This window comes from Carassius gibelio, chromosome B8 (genome assembly GCF_023724105.1).
Source record: "Carassius gibelio isolate Cgi1373 ecotype wild population from Czech Republic chromosome B8, carGib1.2-hapl.c, whole genome shotgun sequence".
NCBI lineage: Eukaryota > Metazoa > Chordata > Actinopteri > Cypriniformes > Cyprinidae > Carassius > Carassius gibelio.
The window spans coordinates 8,850,416-8,870,441 of record NC_068403.1 but is presented as its reverse complement, the minus strand read 5'-3'; the positions used below and the strand labels follow the sequence as shown (position 1 = coordinate 8,870,441).

At 37.2% G+C, this 20,026-nt stretch overlaps 1 protein-coding gene across 1 annotated transcript in view; it reads left to right on the top strand.

The window, feature by feature from the left end:
- The window catches only part of agbl4 (AGBL carboxypeptidase 4), a 285,604-nt gene that overhangs the window by 166,970 nt on the left and 98,608 nt on the right, over positions 1 to 20,026 (top strand). Inside the window, exon 6 of the mRNA XM_052564307.1 lies at positions 11,729 to 11,945. Coding sequence (XP_052420267.1) covers positions 11,729 to 11,945 — 217 coding nt within the window. The remainder of the gene's footprint in view (positions 1 to 11,728; positions 11,946 to 20,026) is intronic.

Here is a 20,026-nt window from a genome sequence, read left to right as displayed (position 1 = left end):
GATATTTTCATCTTTTTTTTTATCTTTCAGTTCTCTTTTCTAAAATCGATCTGCTAATATCCATCCTGTACACTCACTTTGAGCACTCTCTTCTCTCTATCATTATAAGACACGTCCCCTTACTGCTGTAGGCTGCAAGTGTGTTTTTGGACATAGTCCGACACCATGGTCTTAAGCATTTTTCAAATATTGCTTAGTGCACCTTTAAAAGGAGCATTGGATGTTACATGCACTTTTACAAGTTGTTTGAACTGTAATGTGTTTTGGCAGCGTGTGTACACAACCACCCTATAATTATAAATTAAGTTTTATAAGTTTTGTTTTAATCTTTACCCCTTTCTCAAATCGAGCCAATCTCAGATGTGATGTCACAAAAACAGGACCCTCCCACGATTGTTTAATGGACAGTAGCATTTCAGCACAGACTGGACTGGTGTCTTACTTTAGACCCGCTCTGAGTGAGCTGTCATCAGTCTGCCATTGTTTCACCGCCGGAGCAGATGTACACAAGAATGACTCCTAAAAATTTGAGGCGTTCTGTTGTTGATGTAATAATGAACATAGCAGTCATCATTTACTCCCGAAATCTGAACCACTGAAGACACAGTGGATTACAATTGTTTCTGAAGGGAATGTGCCCCCGATCTTCCTAAATGTGTTCAAATGTTCACGTGAATCGTTTGTGATCCAGCCTCACCTACACAAGTGAGTATAAGGGTATTTAATGATTCATTGCCAAAAGCCTTTTCTAATAATGTGCTAAATCAAATTATATTAAGCCTTAAAATTATGCATAATTAAGGGTGTGGCCGCTTGAGTAAAAGGTGTATTGCTGCTGCTGTCAACTGCCGTTAAGCTAGGTGGGCGTGGTTTCAGCAACCCACTCCCGCCTTTTTTGCCCATATTCGATTATCCAGGAGTGATGCACGGTGACGCGCTGCCAAGATTGTGACAGCAGGCTCCGCCTACTTGTGGCTTCAAAAACGCTCTTTGGAAACGTCACGGACACTATGTCCATGTTTTCATACAGTCTATGGTCTCAACCCAAAATCGCACCGGAAGTTGACACATTGAACTCCTCAAACAAGCTAAATATTTTGCAAGCACCATAAGGGTGCAGTCTTTACACCCTTTGGGGAAATTATTCTATGAATAGGTTACTTATTGCACGAGATAACAAAAGGCATTTCAACATTACCTTCACCTTTACGTAAACAGCAGAGTTGCTTTTTATTAAAAATAACTAAATGTGTGTAATGGGAATTCTGACGACACCGTCTGTGCCCTCACGATCTCAGATGTCCCAGTAGGCCACTGGGTACTCAGGTGGTGTAAATCTGCAAAACCACGGAAAACCAACACGTAAACACATACATTCACACCAGGGCACCTCTTACACGTCACCCTGTCTGGCTGTTATTACCCTATTTTCTCTAATGCACACCTGCCTCCACCTCTTATAGTCTGCATATGGATGTGTGTATGTGCCCTGTGTGATTTCTGCCCCTGTGCCCCATGAGGGGGCATGGCGCCACGTTGGCTGGTTCGTAGGGCTCATCTGCTCTATGATAATTACCCCAGACATCCCTCAGCGCAGCAGGGCAGCTACTTACCACTGTGGGGTCACACTTATGCAAACACACACACACATACACACACAAGCATTATATTACCACTGTTAGCCACTGCTGGATGAGGCTTGCTGTATAGTCTTATCACTATACGCACACCCTCACACACACACGCACACCATTACGCTGCTGCTACAGATGGGATGAGCCACCTGGGACTTGCAGCCCCGGGTTGGGGTGTTGTGGAGTATTTTACTGATGACGCATTAAGTAAGTGAGAGAGGGAGGTCATATGAGCCTCATTGTGTGCATGCAGACAGGGTGTGGCCCATGTTCCCCCCCCCCCCCCTTTTTAAAAGTGTGATGTAAGATGAGTCATTTTAGATTAAAGGGTTGGGTCAGTTCTTTGAGGCCCTAAACACAAGATCTATGGCCATCTACTGGCCAAGGAAAGAGTTTTCTGTCAGCCAGTGCTTTCTGAAGTGTAGAGGTTGAGATGTTAGCAAAAGTTTGTTTTAATTTTTTGTTGTTTTGGAATAAGTTATGCTCACCAAGGCTGCATTTGTTTGATCAAAATACTGTAAAACAGTAATATTGCTAAATATTAGATCTATTTAAAATAACTTCCATTTTTCTTTTTTTAAATATATTTTAAATAATTCCTGTGATGGCAAAGCTGAATTTTACTCCAGTCCTCAGTTTTACACAATCCCTTCAGAGATCAATATAGTATGCTGATTTGGTGCACGAGAAACATTTCAAATATTTTTTTGGTGGAAACCAAGATACATTTTTAAAGAATTAATAAATTAATATAAGGTTCAAAATAATTTAATTTTTGTGTCTATACGGACTGTATATATCTGGTGTGATACGCTAAATTTGCAGGCATTTACAGGTCAGGTGATTGACTCAAAAAGTTAAATGAGGTAGGAAACACATTTCAAATCACATACTTCTGAAAGGTTCTGCACCAGTTGAGCAACTGCCATAGAGATGAATGAGACTGCTAATGGTTAGCTTTCTCCATGCATTATAGGCCTATTTGAATGTAAGTGTTATTAGGTAATAGTAGGGATTCTGGATTAGAGCATTTTATATTTTTTCCAATTTCAGTGCATTTATGCGCCTGCGATTGGATGGGTTAGAAGCACTTCAGGCTCTTGTAGTTGATTCGTGAAGAGAATCTGTGTGGTTGACCCTCTGCCTGTTCTCTCTGTCTGTGGATGTTGCTTCTTATAGCATCACTATAGACACTATAGGGAAATCTCATCTCTTCCCACACACAGCCAGTGACAGGGGCCACACTAGCCACCTGCACACTGCTGGAGCCATCCGGTAAACAATTATCTGAAGATTACTGTTTTCATGTTTGTTCGAATTTCCTTGCGCTTGTTTGTTTGTTTTTCATTTATTTAGCGCCCATTCATTTCCATGCATTTGCATATGGGCCTCAGTTGTTAAATGTCCATAAACCTTAGTGAACACTACAAGACAGAAGCTTGTCACCCTTTCATGTCTGTAACAGCCCCAGATCACAATGTGTTCCATGTACACAAGTGAGTCAGGCTCGTAACTATGTTTCCAAAGTTGTTTGAAATCTGACCCACCTGCCAGGTGTGCACACCGTCTCCAGCAAACGAGAGAAATGAGCAATATGCATAGAAGAGAGACAGATGATATGTATGCCTGAATAATAGGGCAAGATGGTGGAAGATGCTGCTGTTAAAAAAAATGTGCTTTTACTTACTGTTTATTTTACTTACAAAATTGTATTAATGTAAAAAACTAAATCAGATATTCTATGTACATTTGTGTATTTTAACAGTTTAGTTGAAGAACTGAATGATAGAAAAATCAATCCCCAGAATCCCTTACAGCTGAAGTTATCAATTATTTATAGGCCTATTGTTTTAATTGAAACCATGTTTTAGTGGCAGTAGACTAATTATACAGATTGAATGATTCCCCAATTTGGCCTATAGGTTATGCTGAATAATGAATATGTTTTAAATGTGCATCTAATTCATGGAATTCTTAAATATCTTTAACTTTATGAAGTATAATAATGATTTAATTAAATAATACAAATGTTGCCTCAAAGGTCACATTTGTAATTTTCACTTAATAAAATCTATATTTTTCAGATAATTTAACCTTAGACTACTAAGATAAATTAGACTGATAAGATCATTTTTATTTGTTGAAGTTCTATTACTAATATTACTAATACTATTACTATTTTAGTTAAAACCTGTTAACCTGCACCTGGACGCTGAAGCACTAAGCGCTCTTTGTTTGCATGTGTCAATGTTTATGAAATAGACTAAATGAAATGGGACAAAATTCCTCAATACAAACTAGATCTCATTATGAAAGTCTACTCCTCAAGCATCGATGACAGATCGCTGTTTTTCAATGGAAAGTTTATGAGAAATGTTATTTGCTAAATTTGTATAAAACATGCATAATCCAAACGCAGTACGTGCCAGATTCATCGTAATAACGAGTCATAAACACATCCATAGCTCTAAAGCCTGGTTAAGTTTGAAAGGTAAGGATCGAATGAACAATATCTCTAAAAAGAGTATGATTATTGAATATATGGCGCATCTGTATGATTACCATCTGTATTAAGGCCATCAGCGTGTGATTACAGACTGTTTGAGTGTCTATCAGTGTAAATGCTGTATTTCTAGCAATCTCAGGATATACTGTAATTGGCATAGGCCTATAGTTACCGTATTTTCCGGACTGTAATTCACACTTTTTTTCATAGTTTGGCTGGTCCTGCGACTTATAGTCAGGTGCGACTTATTTATCAAAATTAATTTAACATGAACCAAGAGAAAACATTACCGTCTACAGCCACGAGAGGGCGCTCTATGCAGCTACACTGAAAACATAGAGCGCCCTCTTGCGGCTGGAGATGGTAATGTTTTCTCTTGGTTCTTGGTTCTAAATAAATGCGACTTATAGTACAGTGCGACTTATATATGTTTTTTTCCTCATCATGATGTATTTTTGGACTGATGCGACTTATACTCAGGTGCGACTTATAGTCCGAAAAATACGGTAATTCTTCTTAGAAGTTTTTATTTATTTATTATTATTACACAAATTATTTGTATTGTATTTTTCTAGTGCTCAAATAGATCACTTATTCGGTGATGAAAATTCTTTCTATTGTTTTATAATTTAAAAACTATGCAGTGGTATGTTCAGTGCAAAACGTCACACACTTTCTCCATGTTGTTTGTTGACTTGACATGTTGTCTAGAATCAACTCTTGCAAAGCTGTGTGAATGAGTTTGTGTGAGATCAGACACCCAAGGATGAGATGATCTCATAATCGACATAGTCTGTGTTTAGTGTTGTTAAGTGTGCACCATAATGCTGGCAACACGACAGTAAGTGGAACAGTTGAGTGTTTAAAAGTGGGCAGGGCAGCAAGTTCCTGTTTTTCAGTGTGTACTATGCTTGAAGTAATATAAAAGGGCCTGTCCTTTATGTCAGGATGTGTTTGTGTCAGCCAGCACAGCATTAACGTGCCCTATGCAGAGCTGCTGTATTGATTAACCACTTACCGTTTAGCCTTTATAGCTCCTGTAGCCTTTGGTGTAACTTTTTGTATTTTGTTCAATAGTAATGAGTGCCAAATCTCTCCAGCGCCCCTGTACACAGGCCGCTTAATCTCACAGCTAATCTGAACACCGACACCCGGGATATCCATATCCTGTCTCTGTTTAGTTTTTAAGACAGGCCAACGTGTCGTAGTGCATCTGAATGTGCCGTTTGCCTTTCCAATGTTCTAGTATTATCCACCCAATATCACCCCAGAGGTGCCCGGACGCTCTTTTTTTGTGGGCAGCAGTCGTAAAGAGCACTAGGTTGTAATATATTAGCCTGAGAGTTTGTCTCTTTCTCTCTCTCAGGGGTGTACGTTTATGATCTGAGCTGTAATGAGTGGATGATTTACGAGCAGTGAAGGCAGTATGATGGCCAGGGCTCTTAGTGCTAATATTACATGTGTCCCCCTGCGCTTGTGAAGAGCACTGCATTTCAGACTCCAACACATGCGTGTGTGTGTGTGTGTGTGTTTGTGTGTGTGTGTGTGTGTGTGTGTGTGTGTGTGTGTGTGTGTGTGTCTGTCTGTCTGTCTGTGTCTGTGTCTGTGCATGTGTCAGTGTGCTTAATGCACGCACTTGCCATGTTCAACCATGATACCACTCGATAGACAAGCTCAGGCTACTCTGCAGAATTCATAAACACTTGAGCTCAAATTCAGCTATGCATTTCAATCTAGTGAGGGTAATAGATCACGATAGACTCCGATTTAATCTGTCACTGCTTATTAAAGACAGTAAACCCCATAGGCTCACTTAGCATCAGTAAAATAAAATGCTGTGCTGTAATCAATATTAGGAGCCTCTTATAATTCATTTTTGTGCCGTGCCTTCATAGAATGAAACTAATGTAAAATATCTAGTAGATGAAACTTTGAAATAATTATTACGAAATGGCCAAAATAGAGTAGAAAGTCTGAAATAGCTTTTCTTGTAAAATGTACTTCAGTCAACTTGTAGATTAGCAGATCTAGTTTGTCAGTGATGTTTGGATCACTATTTTTTTTTTTATGACACCTAAATATTAAATCAAATAACATTATTGTAGGCAATATTAGACAACATCATTTTCTTCAGCATCAATAAAACAGTGTTGAAAACTACAAACCAATCAGTAATGTTTTGCATCAAATTCCACTGGTTTTCTTGTTTGCTTGTTTTTGTTGTTGTTTTTAGCAAAAGTGCTTTTGATAATTTAGATTATAACTGTATAATTTCCATCTTATTGTATATTTTAAATTTTTACATCAAGATATAAGTAAAAAAAATAATCATTTAAAAGGATTCCATTACGTGGAGAAAAACTAAAGAAAAGTTAATGGAATCCAATTTCTTTCAGTTCTAAAATACTTTAATAAAATAACATTTTATCAACTCTGGGCAGATGATAAAATGGGTAAAAAATCCATAGAGTCAAGTCATATCTAGTCCAGAATATCTTGGAGACCTGGCAACCTCCATCTTGACTTGTATCTTCTATGATTAACCAACACAAAATACAATGTCCACCCTTCTCCCTAAATTGGCTAATTTGGGTCCCATCTCATTGATTCATTCTGCTATCTCTGATCCTCCACATGCATTCAACTCTCTTCACCATTTAGAGAATTACACAGTGAATTCGCACGCCAAAAACCCCTTATTTCAAACATACCATCGCACATGGACAGCTCGACCACAAAGCAAGTGAGGTTGCTTAGTAACTGTGCCATCCAGTGCTATTCTCCCATCTGATTCATGTCCCAAATGATAGATCAATCACAGGAGGGCCACTCCACTCCCTCTACCTCTCACATTACGGCGGAAAAATCCAGAGAAAAGAAACGCTATCAAATGTAAAACAATAAATGCATTAGAAGAGGGATCGCTTGTTTGAGCAATAATTACACAATACGGGCCTACGTCCAAAGTCAAAAGAGCCTGCACAGATCTGAGAGTATCATTGTCGCGATGAAATGTAATATCCGTACGTGTAATAGAGCCCCTTTTTTTCTCCAACTGTTTTTGTCAGGAGGATGAGAGAAGAATCGTGGCACTTGACAGCTTCATGCTCATATTTGAAACCATTTAACCTTCACACCATTAAGCAGATGACAGCCAGTGCTCTTAGAAGAATAGGGGAGGGCGACAAATGCCGAGTGAGAGAGACGGAGAGAGTCAGAGAGACAGGAGCCACTGCGATGACCTCTACGCTTGATTGATTTGAGAATATAGACAAGATGTCCCGCTCCGTATAAAAGCTAGCAATTTTCCCCCTCGTCTAGTTCCCTTCAGAGGAAAGCCGACAGCCGCGGCGTCATCAAAGGCCCCGTCGTGTTCCTGCTAACAGAGTTGAAAAGCGTCGCGATGGGGAATGACACCTCGGTATGGGCCGGCCTATTTAGCTAACAGCACACGCACACACAAATAAAATAAAAAACCCAGATACAAGCGCTAGTCGGCGATAGCCCTGTCTGCTCGAGTAGAAGAAACTTTGGGATTCTTTCGCAAGTTATGAAAACTCTTTCATTTTTAAAGTCCATGACCTTGAGCTTCAGGCACTGACCTTTTCTCTATATGGAAAGAGAGCCGGAAAGCAACAGCTCGCTGTGTGTGTGTTCCTCAGGGTGGGGAGTGTGTATAAAAGGCTGAGGCGTTTGGTGGGCAGCTCAATTGTTAAGCCGTGTGTGTGTAGGTTATTGTCCGCCAGCCTGTTTTTTTTTTTTCTTTTCCCCTCAGACACACAGCGAGATAAATGTGTTTTGGAACGGGGGGCATTGTACCACATCCACCAGCACAGGAAGGCATGGGGCACTATCATTTAGATAAAACAAATTACCAACAGCCACAACGAGAGAGGGAGAGAGAGAATGATAGAGGGGAGAACATACACTGCAGAGAAGATAGAAAAACGCCCAGCAGGTTCGAGATTCACCAGGCTTTCTCTCTCTCTATCACATAGAGGAGCAACACACAAAGCTATTTTCTCTGGCCAATAGCGTCGCAGCGGCGCAGGAAAGGCGAGCAGTAAATTCCCGCTGGGTAATTAAAATCAATAGCCACGACTCGCTCAGTAGCCAACAAGGTCAAACGCTGGAGAGGAACCGGGATAATGCCCAAACAGATAAATAAAAAAATAAAGTGAGGTGTCACGCTGTTTCATTAACCCTGCGTGGGGAAAGGTGTGTGAGCGCGTGCGCGTATGTGTGTGTGTGTTTGTGAGGGCTAATGTCTGCTTGGCAGGGTAGTCGGGGTGCACGGCAAACAGCCCGGGGTCCTGAAGCTAACCCCACTCAAAAGCAGGCCAAATACTGCAGCGAGCACAGCTGACCCTGAGCATGAGACTCATACAGTATACACATATACATACTCTCTATGCACAAATATATGTGCATCTATATATAAATTAAATATATTTGAAATGAGATAATATGGATGTTAAAGATTTAGCTGTTTTAGGGACCATTTTACCTTTGGTGTTCAAGAAGCATTTCTAATTATTATCAATGTTAAATATTTTTGAGGAAACTGACTTGATAGACTAGAATAGAGTTTGGACCACGCAGGCGCCTGTCCTGTGTGTTAACACTCTTTTGAGACCCGTAGAGATACTAGTCCCCTAGAGGATTTCTCAGCTTGATCGTTCATTTGCTGTTTTTTCCTCCACAGAGAAAAGCTCATTCACTTTTATTTCGGCTCAGCGGTTCACTTTGTTCAGGTAGTAGAGGAGTCTGGGAATGAGCGTGTGTGCATTCTGCAGTGTGTGTGTGGGTGATGCTCTGTTATGTTGGCTTGCACTGTGTATGGCTGTTTCATATCTGCATAGTTTTATATACGGAAGCTTTATTTCTCGTGGGGTTCCTAATGAACATCAGGGTGGGGCATGCTCTTTTAAACGGCCAATCACAATGCTGCACTCGAGGGGCTTGCTAATAGAGGAAACAAGCTAAGCAATGCATATGTTGTATGTTGCTTGCTGTAAACTGCCTGCTTTGACAGTATTTGGAACAGGCCTGATGATTCTGTAAAACAACACTTATGTAGCTAGCTCACTTCTGAAAAATGGACATATACTGTACCTCTAACATTTAGTTCAATTTTGCATGTTTCTAATATAATGCAAAGTTATTTTGTTTTATTTAAATGAATGAAATTAATAAGTTTTGTAGTTTTAGATTGATGGTGATCAATGTCATTAATATTAAAATATTGATGCAGATTAATTAATGCAGGATTAGAAATATTTCTTATTGATTTTATCAGAATCTTTTTATATATTAAAATGTTTGAAATCCTAAAACTTATATTACCAGATTTAAATATAATTTTGAATCTCATATTTGCTTTTTTTTTCTTTGCAAATCATAAAATCATATGCTTAGCTTATGAATGAATGTATTTCAGAATGTTTATATGTATATATATATATATAAATATATATATATATATATATATATATATATATATATATATATATATATATATATATATATATATATTTATATATATATATATTAAAATAGTTACAAAGAAAAGTGCAGAATGAGAAATATTAAATTTTACATCATAACTTTTCTTATATTAAACAGTTAAAACCCTTAAACTTCTATTACCAGGATTTTGAATATCATATTTTCAATATAGTCTATGGCTTTTGCATGTTTTGTATTTTATTTTATTTGATTTATTTATTTATTTATTTTATTGTATTATTTTTATTTCAATTGATAAATTAATGAATTTCAGGGTGTTTTAGTATTTTTAGATTGATTTTGTTCATTTGTTTATTTTAATTTTAAAATAGCAACATAGATGAGTGCAGAATTAAAAAAAAAAAAATCTTATTTTTCAAATGTTAGAAATCCTAAAAAGTATATTTTCAGCTTTAAATATGATTAAGAATCTCATATTTTCAACATAGTCTGAGACTTTTGAATCCCACTGTTTATGTCTGTGTGTTTGTTTGCATTTCTGCATATGGGTCACTGAAGATAAGGGAACAGGTGTGTGTTTAGAACTTTTCAAGCGTTCAAACAAAGACACTAACCCAGTTCCATCAGTGTACAGTGTGTATGTGAGTCGTTTAGTAGAAAAGAATGAGATGGAAGGACTGGAGGCTGATTTTAAAGAGCTGTTTCCTCTCTCTTATCAGTATGGCCGTGTGGAAGCTTCTGTGCTGTTCACATAGATAGCATCTCCATCTGATCTCTCTCTCTCTCTCTCTCTCCCTGTCCCACAGTCAGCCCAGCCCAGCTCTGATCTTTCCTCTCTTTCTCATCTTCTCACTATCTCCCTCCCCCTGTTATTCCCTCCAATGCTTTCCATCGTATGTTCTTTGCCTGTCCTTCACTGCTATTTGCTCACTCTCTCTCTCTCATTTTCTCTGCAGATGTGCAGATTTACTTTCAGCAGCGCCACATAAAACTGATTAACAGCACAGTATATCATTTTATATGCAAATAACATTGCTTTCATTGTTCAGGCTGCTCATTGTGCACTGCAGAAATTTTGATTGTTTACAGTTTGCTGGTAGTGTTTGCCTTCATCTAGATGGGTTTTTAAAGGGAGAGAGAGAGAGAGAGAGAGAGAGAGAGAGAGGGAGCTGACTGAACAACAGTACTGTGAATGACTGCGGGGGATGAAGAGGATTGATCGGCCTACAAGTTTCCAGACTTTATTTTTATTTCATTTATATTTATTTATTTATATACACAATTTTCTTCACTTCATTTCATATAATGTTCTCTTCTCACCTATCTCTGTTATTTATTTAATTTAATCTTTATTTCTATTTTATTATTCATTTACTTTTATTACTTATTATAAATCTTTTATTTTATTTATACTCTTTTTGTCACTTTATCTCAATTGAACAAATCTTCTGTTCTCACCTTTTCTCTTATTTGATGTTGTTTTATTCACTTCTCGAGTCATTTGATCAAATCTTTTTTTTCGTTCCCAATATTTTTCTTTCAATTTTTTTTTGTTATTTGTTTTATTTATACGCTTCTTCACTTAATCACTTCATCTAGTCTTCTCTTTTCACACTTTCTCTTCTTTTTTTATTTTATTTTCATATCATGAAATCTCATCCTCTCTTCTTGCCACATCTTTTTATCTTTTTATTATTTTTTATTATGTTGTAAGTAAATACTCTTGTCAGACAGCAATTTTCTGTCACACCCAAATAATCTTATTAACTACAATTGATAACATGAAAAGCTGTTTAAAATGCGTTAAACTTCAGTAATATAAGATATTTCCCAGTGACAAGAACATCAAGCAGTAAATCATGTAGATTGGGGGTTTATGTGATCAGTCAAGACTTGATCGAGTTGTGATCATGATGTATGGGTGATTAAAAATAATATTTTCCACCTCTATGCAGCCTTAGTTAGATCAGCTGAAAAGTATCATTACAGAGAATGTTTTCACATTGTAATTTCTAAATATTATGAACACAGACTTTTTATATCTTCAGAACATCCTCTCATCAACCATGAATGTCCACTGTACATTCATTGTCATCTTGTCTTTCTTTCTTTGTCACAGGCAAAGACTGCCAGCCAAGAATGTGTATTACTATCGCTGCCCGGACCATCGGAGGAACTACGTGATGTCTTTTGCCTTCTGCTTCGACCGCGAGGATGATGTTTATCAGTTTGCGTACTGCTACCCGTACACCTACTCACGTCTGCAGCATTACCTGGCCAGCCTGGAGCGCAGAAATCTCGATTACCTGCAGCGAGAGCAGCTGGGCCTCAGTGTGGTTAGTCACTGCATGTTTGCACACCGTGTTACTGCGCGTCTTTGTAGCGTTTCCAATGTTTCTGTCAGTGTGTGTTATGTTAGCATCTTCCTGTGTCTGCCGTGCACTGCACACTCATTTTCTTTAAGGGGACGGACACATGTAAGTTTCTTTGAGGATGCGTGACTGTGTGTGTGCATGATCTGCACAGGTACTGGATCATTCACATCGCCTACAGTCCCGTCTCGCTCTTATCAAATAATTGTAGAGGAAAACTCATTAGGAATGCTCGAGAGATTAAAGCCCTCTTTTAGGGCCTTCATCACTTTCACGTTCGTCAAGGAGAGCCAGGCACGGGAAGCCACTGATGAAAGGACATTTATTGATAAGAAATATGCTGTCAATGGAAAAAAAAAGAAATCAGTTTCACTTGAAATGGGGATTTGAAAGGGCAGATATATCAGGGGGAAAATAAATGGCAAAACTATGTTAAAGCCATGCAAGAACAGAAATACAGACTTGAGGGTGAATATGGTGCTGTTATTTTATTGTATTTCTTTAATACCCATTTCAATTCATTCACCGCATAAACCCAGATCAGTTCTGTAACCATATTTCTGTCTCTTCAAAATTCAAAACTTAAACATGTATGAATGATTTTGCTTTAGATAACAAGATATCAAACCAAGGGTTATGTGTTATATAATATAAATAACTGATTTCTATTTGAATATATTTATATAAAGCTGCAGCCATTACTCCAGTTCTTCAGTTTCTCGTGGTCCTAAAACAAGATACAAAACATACTTGGTACTGCTGCTGCTACATGATGTAAGCAACTGGTGGCACTGTTGTTTTTTATTGAAGTATTACAGAAAAATTATATTTTTATAGATATTGGAGGCCTCTGAATTGGTTAATTTTGAGTAAGGGTCAGTGTTGCCATTATTAACTAAAATTAAAACTTTTAAAAAAGAATTGTTGTTAATTGAAACAAAGCTGATATAAAATGAAATCGAAATACTAGATGAAAAACTTTCAAAAAACCTAAATGAAAATGAGAAATGTTGTCTTGGCAGTTAAACAAAATAAAATAAGTTTAGTATTAAAATTATTGAAAAATAAAACTGAAATAAAAATGTAAAGCTTAACAGAAATAAAAAAAAAGACAAAATTACATAAAATTACTAAAAGTGAAAATTAAAAAAATAAACTAATTCAAAATATTGTGTAGTACTATAATATAAATAATACTTAAATAACAGGTGGAGGTTCTGAGTTTTGGTAAAACACCTCATCTCAATACCTTTTGGGCCACTGTGCCTTCCTTGCCATTTCATTAGTATGTATAATCAGCCTTTATTATAATTCATATAGAAGATATAATGTCAGAAATAAAGCAAGAATGAAAGAATAGATACTGAGTGAGGGAGAAAAAGTGAAGGAGGGAAATTGTGATCGAACAAGAGAGAGTGAGAGTGAATGTATTTGTATGCGCAGGCATAGGGACTTTTTATGGCCTTATTTGTCTTTTTATGTCCTCTGTTCTTGGGTATGTGGCAGTACAACACTCTTAATGACCTGCAGAGATGGAGGAGAGAGGGAGGGAATGAAGAAAAAGAGAGCAGGGATGAGGGTACAACAGCTTGGACTGCAGTAGTAAAACACTCTCTGGTGTAACACACAGACGTGATGTACTTAAACAGAGCCAATGTGAGGATGAAGTTAGTGTGCACTGACACACACACACACACACATGCTATAGGTAAAGCACAAGAGAACAAGCCTGGATTCAGTGTAATACTGGGATTACTTCTCTCATATCTTTCACTTTCAATGAGGCAAGTAAATGCGAAGAGCGTTCCACAAAAAGAGTCCTCTAGTACATCTCAATTACCTCTTTTGCTCTGTTAATGCTTTGCCTCTCAGGGTCCAACTCGTTTCTTTTTAGAAGTCTGCTTGCTGGTGACGTATATATGAGAACAAATTTTTACATTGGCATTTGTAATACAACAACCAATCAGATCTTATCCAGAGGTCTATGAAGATGAATCAACCAATACAAACAATCACTGTCCAAACGCCCCAAATACGACTTTTCACGACTTTAAAATGCAGACTCGCAACAGCTGTCATGTTCAACGGCAGTCGTCACACCTGTTTATCATATCTTTAGTCATCAAAGTCCTCTAACAGCGTTATAAAGACAGAGAAGCATAGCGGGTTTTGACAGTCGCTGTGATGGATGATTATTCGTAGAAGCTCCTTCTTTCGTCAGCTCGTCTGTTCGTCCGCTGCCCATTTCCAACGTCGAGTTCGCGTCAGCAAATGGAGAGTGAAGTTGTTTTGAAGGCTGCGCATCCAGATCCATTATCCATATCCTAGTGTGAAACGCTCGAGTCATCTGAATATTTAAAAGAGATCAAACTCAGATCTGCATTTAGGGATGTGAATTATTTAGACTTGCAATGAAACATATAGCACAAGCGGCATGGTCTTTGTAGATTAAAATGTGTGTCAGAATTAATATTTCAGCATGTATAAATGTTTATTTTGCTTAAAAGCAGAAGGCCTCGGAGTCTTTGTTGATGCTCAGTTATCATGACTCAGATGACCTGCCTGTTTAGACACCGCTCCCCGGTTTCATCCTCTTCTCTCATGCAACCTTCAGTCATTTTCCTTTGGCCCAGAGCCCTTCAATCTCAATATAGGCCTGTCACATGACTCGAGCCCTGCTGCCTCAGACAGGTGCCTTGTGTTGAATTCTGAGTTCCTGTTCCTCTCCAGATGTGGAGACAGAGCAACAGTTGTGGATCTGACAGGCTAGCAAGAGCACTTACTGCAACAAAAAGCAGAGATTCAAAGACAAGCAGACAGACAGAATCCAGCCTGAGGGCCTGACCGGCGCTCTCTGCTTCACTTCACGTCTCTCGCTGTCTCTCCCTATTGCCATTTACAACTGTATATATTCAGATTTACATTCATATAGTCAAGCTTCTAAAAACATTGATTTGTTTTTATTGTGATTTCCTCATTGTGCTGTACTGAGATTGAAAAGCTATATTGCAATTTAGTATGTTCCGATGTTTTTTGTTGATTTTAGTTTGAAATGTTGTTGCTCAAAATTGAATTTTGTAGAAAGAGAAGGAGAAAATGAAAGTCCTGTAGCACCCAGAAAATGAGGCTGTTATTTGAATGATTCACAGATGGAGAGCAATTGTAAGGTAAATGTTCCCTCATTTGTGTAATTGTTTTTCATCTGTGTACATTTTGAGCTTCTATAATGCAAAAGGTCAAATGTTCTGAATACCGTCCAGACAATAAACAAGTCATTTATTTACTTATTTCATATATACTGTATGTATGCAAACAGTGATGACGGGTGGGGGGTGGGGGGGGGGGGTGTATGGCATGGAATAAAAGAATAAACAAATGTAAACTTGATTTTATATTTCAAAATTCAGATTTTATTCTCACAATTATGAGATTATATCTCACAACTCTTGTAAGGAAAACAACTCTGGCTTTTTCCCCCTCAGAATTAACAAACTCACTATTGTTGAGTTAAATCGAGTTATAAAGTCCAAACTAGGAGATATAAACTTGCATTTGCAAGAATTTTTATATAAAATATTTAAATATTATTTAAAATGTAATACTGATTGATTGAAATAATATTTAATGCTGTAACTGTAATGGTGTGTTCACACCAGATGCAAATTAATCGTTAAGCGCAAGTGATTTACATGATAAGTCAATGCAAAGACGCAAATAGACATCATGCGCCACGAATGATGCAGCGTGAATATAGCGTTTCGGGTGTTTTGAAGCACGTAATGCGTGATTCACGCAAATGGAAAAATCTGAACTTTGCTGACAGTTAACCAATCAGGAGCTTGCTCTAGTAATGACGTGATTATGACATAGCGAGCGGAGGCAGAAATCCAAAACAACAATGGATGTCAAAATCATTGTCGCTGTATGTAGATACCCGGAGCTGTACTTTTATAGAAACAGTGGCTCCATTTATCATTTGAAAACTATAACAATCTAAACTTGAATAAAAAACACCACTGCCTCCTTTAGTTTTCATTTAAACATATTAATAGCCGCAGAAATGTAGTTCAGGGAAATGTGTAGACCTATATAGCCTGCATTACAATGAAAAAAAATATTATATCAAATAGTATTGCCTCTTTATTTTCATTTTAACATATTCATAGATTAATTGAATAAAGACTACTAAAGATTACCTGTTAGATTTACCCAAAACGAATTGTATTTTATGTTTAACCACTAAAGAGACATCAGAACCAGCAGTAAATGTCAGAAGGACTAGCCGAATCGAGACAGAACACAATCAATCAGTAGCTCCTCCCATGAAGCAAATTAGAGTCTGTTGTGAAGTGAGTTTCACGCACGAATGAAGCGAATAAACTGAAAATGTTCAAGTGTCAAACTACTGTATGTGTAAATACCGCAATTTATTTGCACAAGTTGCGTCTGGTGTGAACGCACAGTAAGGCTAATACAATATATCCCCTATGAACTGTAAGAATACTGTGAAGACCTATTGTTCAAATCAAATTTATGATTTAAAAGTTGATTTATCATAGCAGTTTTTATCCATAGTATGTCCATTTAAACATCTGTGTTTAGCTTCAAATGATGTCTTCTATAAAATTATTTGCATTTCGAATCTGACATCAAAAGGCACACAAATATAATTTTTTCTTTTCTTCCATGAATTTGACCTTTTTCCTTCCACTTGTTACCAGTTTTTCTGCCACCACCATGCACGATCAGCTGCAAGTGATGTAACTGTGATGTCTACTCCAAACTGGTCTATAAGCACCAACATTTAGAGAGAATGATGTTAATCATAGCAGACCCATTTCTAATGGTGCATGCTATAAACGTATAAACGCTTTAGGTAGGTCACAAGTTTGTACTTGATTCATTTGTCATGTCTAGAGAGTAGATCCTTCAAAAACTTGCTTTTAATTTGTTCTGCGGTCAGGTTGAACGGTTTTTATTCTTCATGTCCATTGCTGTAAGGGATGAACATTTAAAACAGGTCTTGAGTCTTTTATGACCACCAGACTTTCAGAACTATTCTGTGTCTGTTTTATGGCACATAAAGTTTCCATAGGGAAGAGCCTTGAGTCAGGTTGGTGCAGAGTGACTGCTGTTACTGGTTGTTTAGCTGAAGTGTTTTATCCAATACGGTCAGATCACTGCAGCTTTCATGTCTCTAAATGAAGAGAACATCGATGAGATCAGTGGTGTCATTCTACACTGTGTCATATTCACTTTGATAAGATGATTTTAATTACATTTTAAACATTCTGTTAACAGAATATGCATATAAACTGGTTTGCTATGTCTAGCAGTAGTATTTAATTTGAACAAAAATAACAGTAAAGTCATAAAAAGAAGAAGCTTTAACATGTCCTTATGGAGTTGTTTCTTGAAAGGATAATGATGCTGTTATGATAAAACTGTTTTTTTTTTTTTTTTTTTGAAAATTCTGATTTGTAGATTGATTGTCATTTTTTATAGGTAGACAGTATTGCTCAATGGTTTGGGGTGAGAAATATTTTTAAAAATGCTTTTAAAATAAGTCTATGACAAGTCTGGCTGCATTTATGGCTGCATTTCAAAAATACAGTAAAAACAGTAATGTTATGAAATGTAAAATAATATAAATGTAATTTACTCGTGAAGCTGAATTTTCTTACTTAATTCAGTCTTTTTTTGTAACAATGTAAAAGTTTTTTTTTGCTCCCTTGCTGCAGTGAAAAAACAAAACAAAAAAAAACTTTTCTTGTTTATTCTATAGCGTGTATACATAATTGACATAGCGTGTATACAAAAAATTAATTAATTATTATTAAATTTTTTATTTAGCAAATTTAGTAATTGGGTTTTTGTCAACATATTATGTACATTTTAATTAAGCAAATTTTGGCATTGGAAACTCATTTTCAAAGACAGTCCAATTTTAGACACATAGGGGTCCTAAATGTTTTGCAGAATGACCAATTGAAAAAATATCTTGTCTATACTCACATTCCCAAAGTAAATATTCACTTTCTTTGTATGTTTTGTATGGGTTACACTGCCTCACACCTCTCTGTGATGTGAGACGTTGTTTCCACAGTGATGACTCTTAGCTGCTGACGGCTACTTTGCTGTTTTCCTTCATCTCGTTCTCTGAGATTTCCTGTTCTTCTAAAGCCGATGCATCTCCCAGTAGGGACGGCAGTCTTCTGAGGCACTGTGCAAAACTCCAGTCAACTGGTGTTAGCACTATTCTGGCTGTCCTTAACCCCTCTCTCCACATCCTGAAGTCTTCTGACGTACTGTAAAATCCTGAGTCTCACAGCCAGGGCTGAAGAAATCCCCCTCCGATCATCTAGTTCTGGAATTGACTGAGCATTTTAAAATGTGAGTGGAGTTGACCGGCTGCCTGTGAAGGATGAACGTTAAGCAGGCAAATGGGGTCCCGTCTCTGGTTTGATGGAGTACAGGTTTATGGATGTAGTCAGAGGGTGCGGGGTAAGCACTTTTACCTCAAGTCCTTTTTTTTTTATCCTCTCACACCAGTGGCTAGCGCCTATAAGAGTGAGTTTAATAACAGTTCCTCAAATGGAAGGTGGACGGAAATGTGTGTGTGTGATTACTGACTCTTTAATGGCCATCTCAGAGTTGCACCCTTGAGCTGCATGCTGGGAACTGCTAGATTTCTCATGTTTCATCAGTAAGAGCCAAAAGTACAAGAACAACCTTGAGGCAAAATGAAATTCTCTTAATAAATCCGTAAAACAGACGTTTAGTTGACGCAGATGAATTGCTTCTTCTGTCCTATCAGAAAGCTACTTTTAAGTTTGAAATTTGTTAAAGGATGCATTTGATGTTGGAGAGTTACAATCAAAGGTGTTATTACCAAACAGGTATTCATCTGAGCCCATTCTTTGTTTGTTTGTGTATTAAATATTTATATGCACCTGCAAAAAAAGAAAAAAAAAAGTGTGCTACCCAATTTAACACGTTTTGGGAATACACAATATATAAGTACCACAATATATAACTGTTATACCATATTGGCCAATATTAGTTTTTTATTTAGTTTTTTTTTTAACTTTTTTTATCATCTCTATACTTAATTTAAATGTCATAAATCCAGATTATGGGATTTATGCACTATTTCTTGAAGAGCACTTTCCCGTAATAGAGGTCCCATCTCTATAAATAGTCTTCCATAAAATAGAGGTCTCACCTCTATTATATTAAGTACTTTTTTTATTTATACAGACCTTTTTCTTTAGCAGAGAAAAAAATAGACATTAATATGTTGTGATGCCTAAATTCAATTGAGCAGCAAAAAAGTAAAAAAAAAAAAGAAATGTATGTATTAAATTTATTTTACAAATAAACATTGTACAATGTAATACAATGTATTTCAATGTAAAAAAATAAAATAATAATAAAAAAATGATCGAATACAATAACAACACACAAACAATCTGCTATTTAATGTCTATAAATTATAGACAATATTTTTAAGCTTATTGTATTGGTCAAAAATGTTACATTGGTGCACCGCTATTTAAATCCTTTCTACGTATTTTCATAATTCACACTGAAACCAAGGATAACTTTAGAACCTTCTAAAATAATTGGGTCTCAGTCAGTGGAACATGTGGCCGTCACATTCATACACATTCATTGCTCTCTGTGTGAACGAAACGGCTCTGTAGGCCCTTTTAGTCTGAAAAATGGGGAAAGGGATTGCTGGCTGTGAGAAGGACAGAACAAGGGAGGAGGAGGAGAGGAAAGGAGCATGGAATCTACAGACAAACATTTGAGAGGGGAGGAAGGTCATTTTTAGTTGTTCTAATGGTCACTGGAGCCCCTGCAGACAGATGAACAGTGGGAGATCTTGTTCGGGAGCCTGTTAGCTGGAATAAAAGATGGAAAGCTCCTTGGACGGACGCGTCTCTGGCCTTCGCACGCTTTCTCTCTATCTCTCACTTTACGCACAGGTTTATCTCCGTGTTTGTACACCCCGTGCCAAGATTTAATCAATAGCAGTTCTG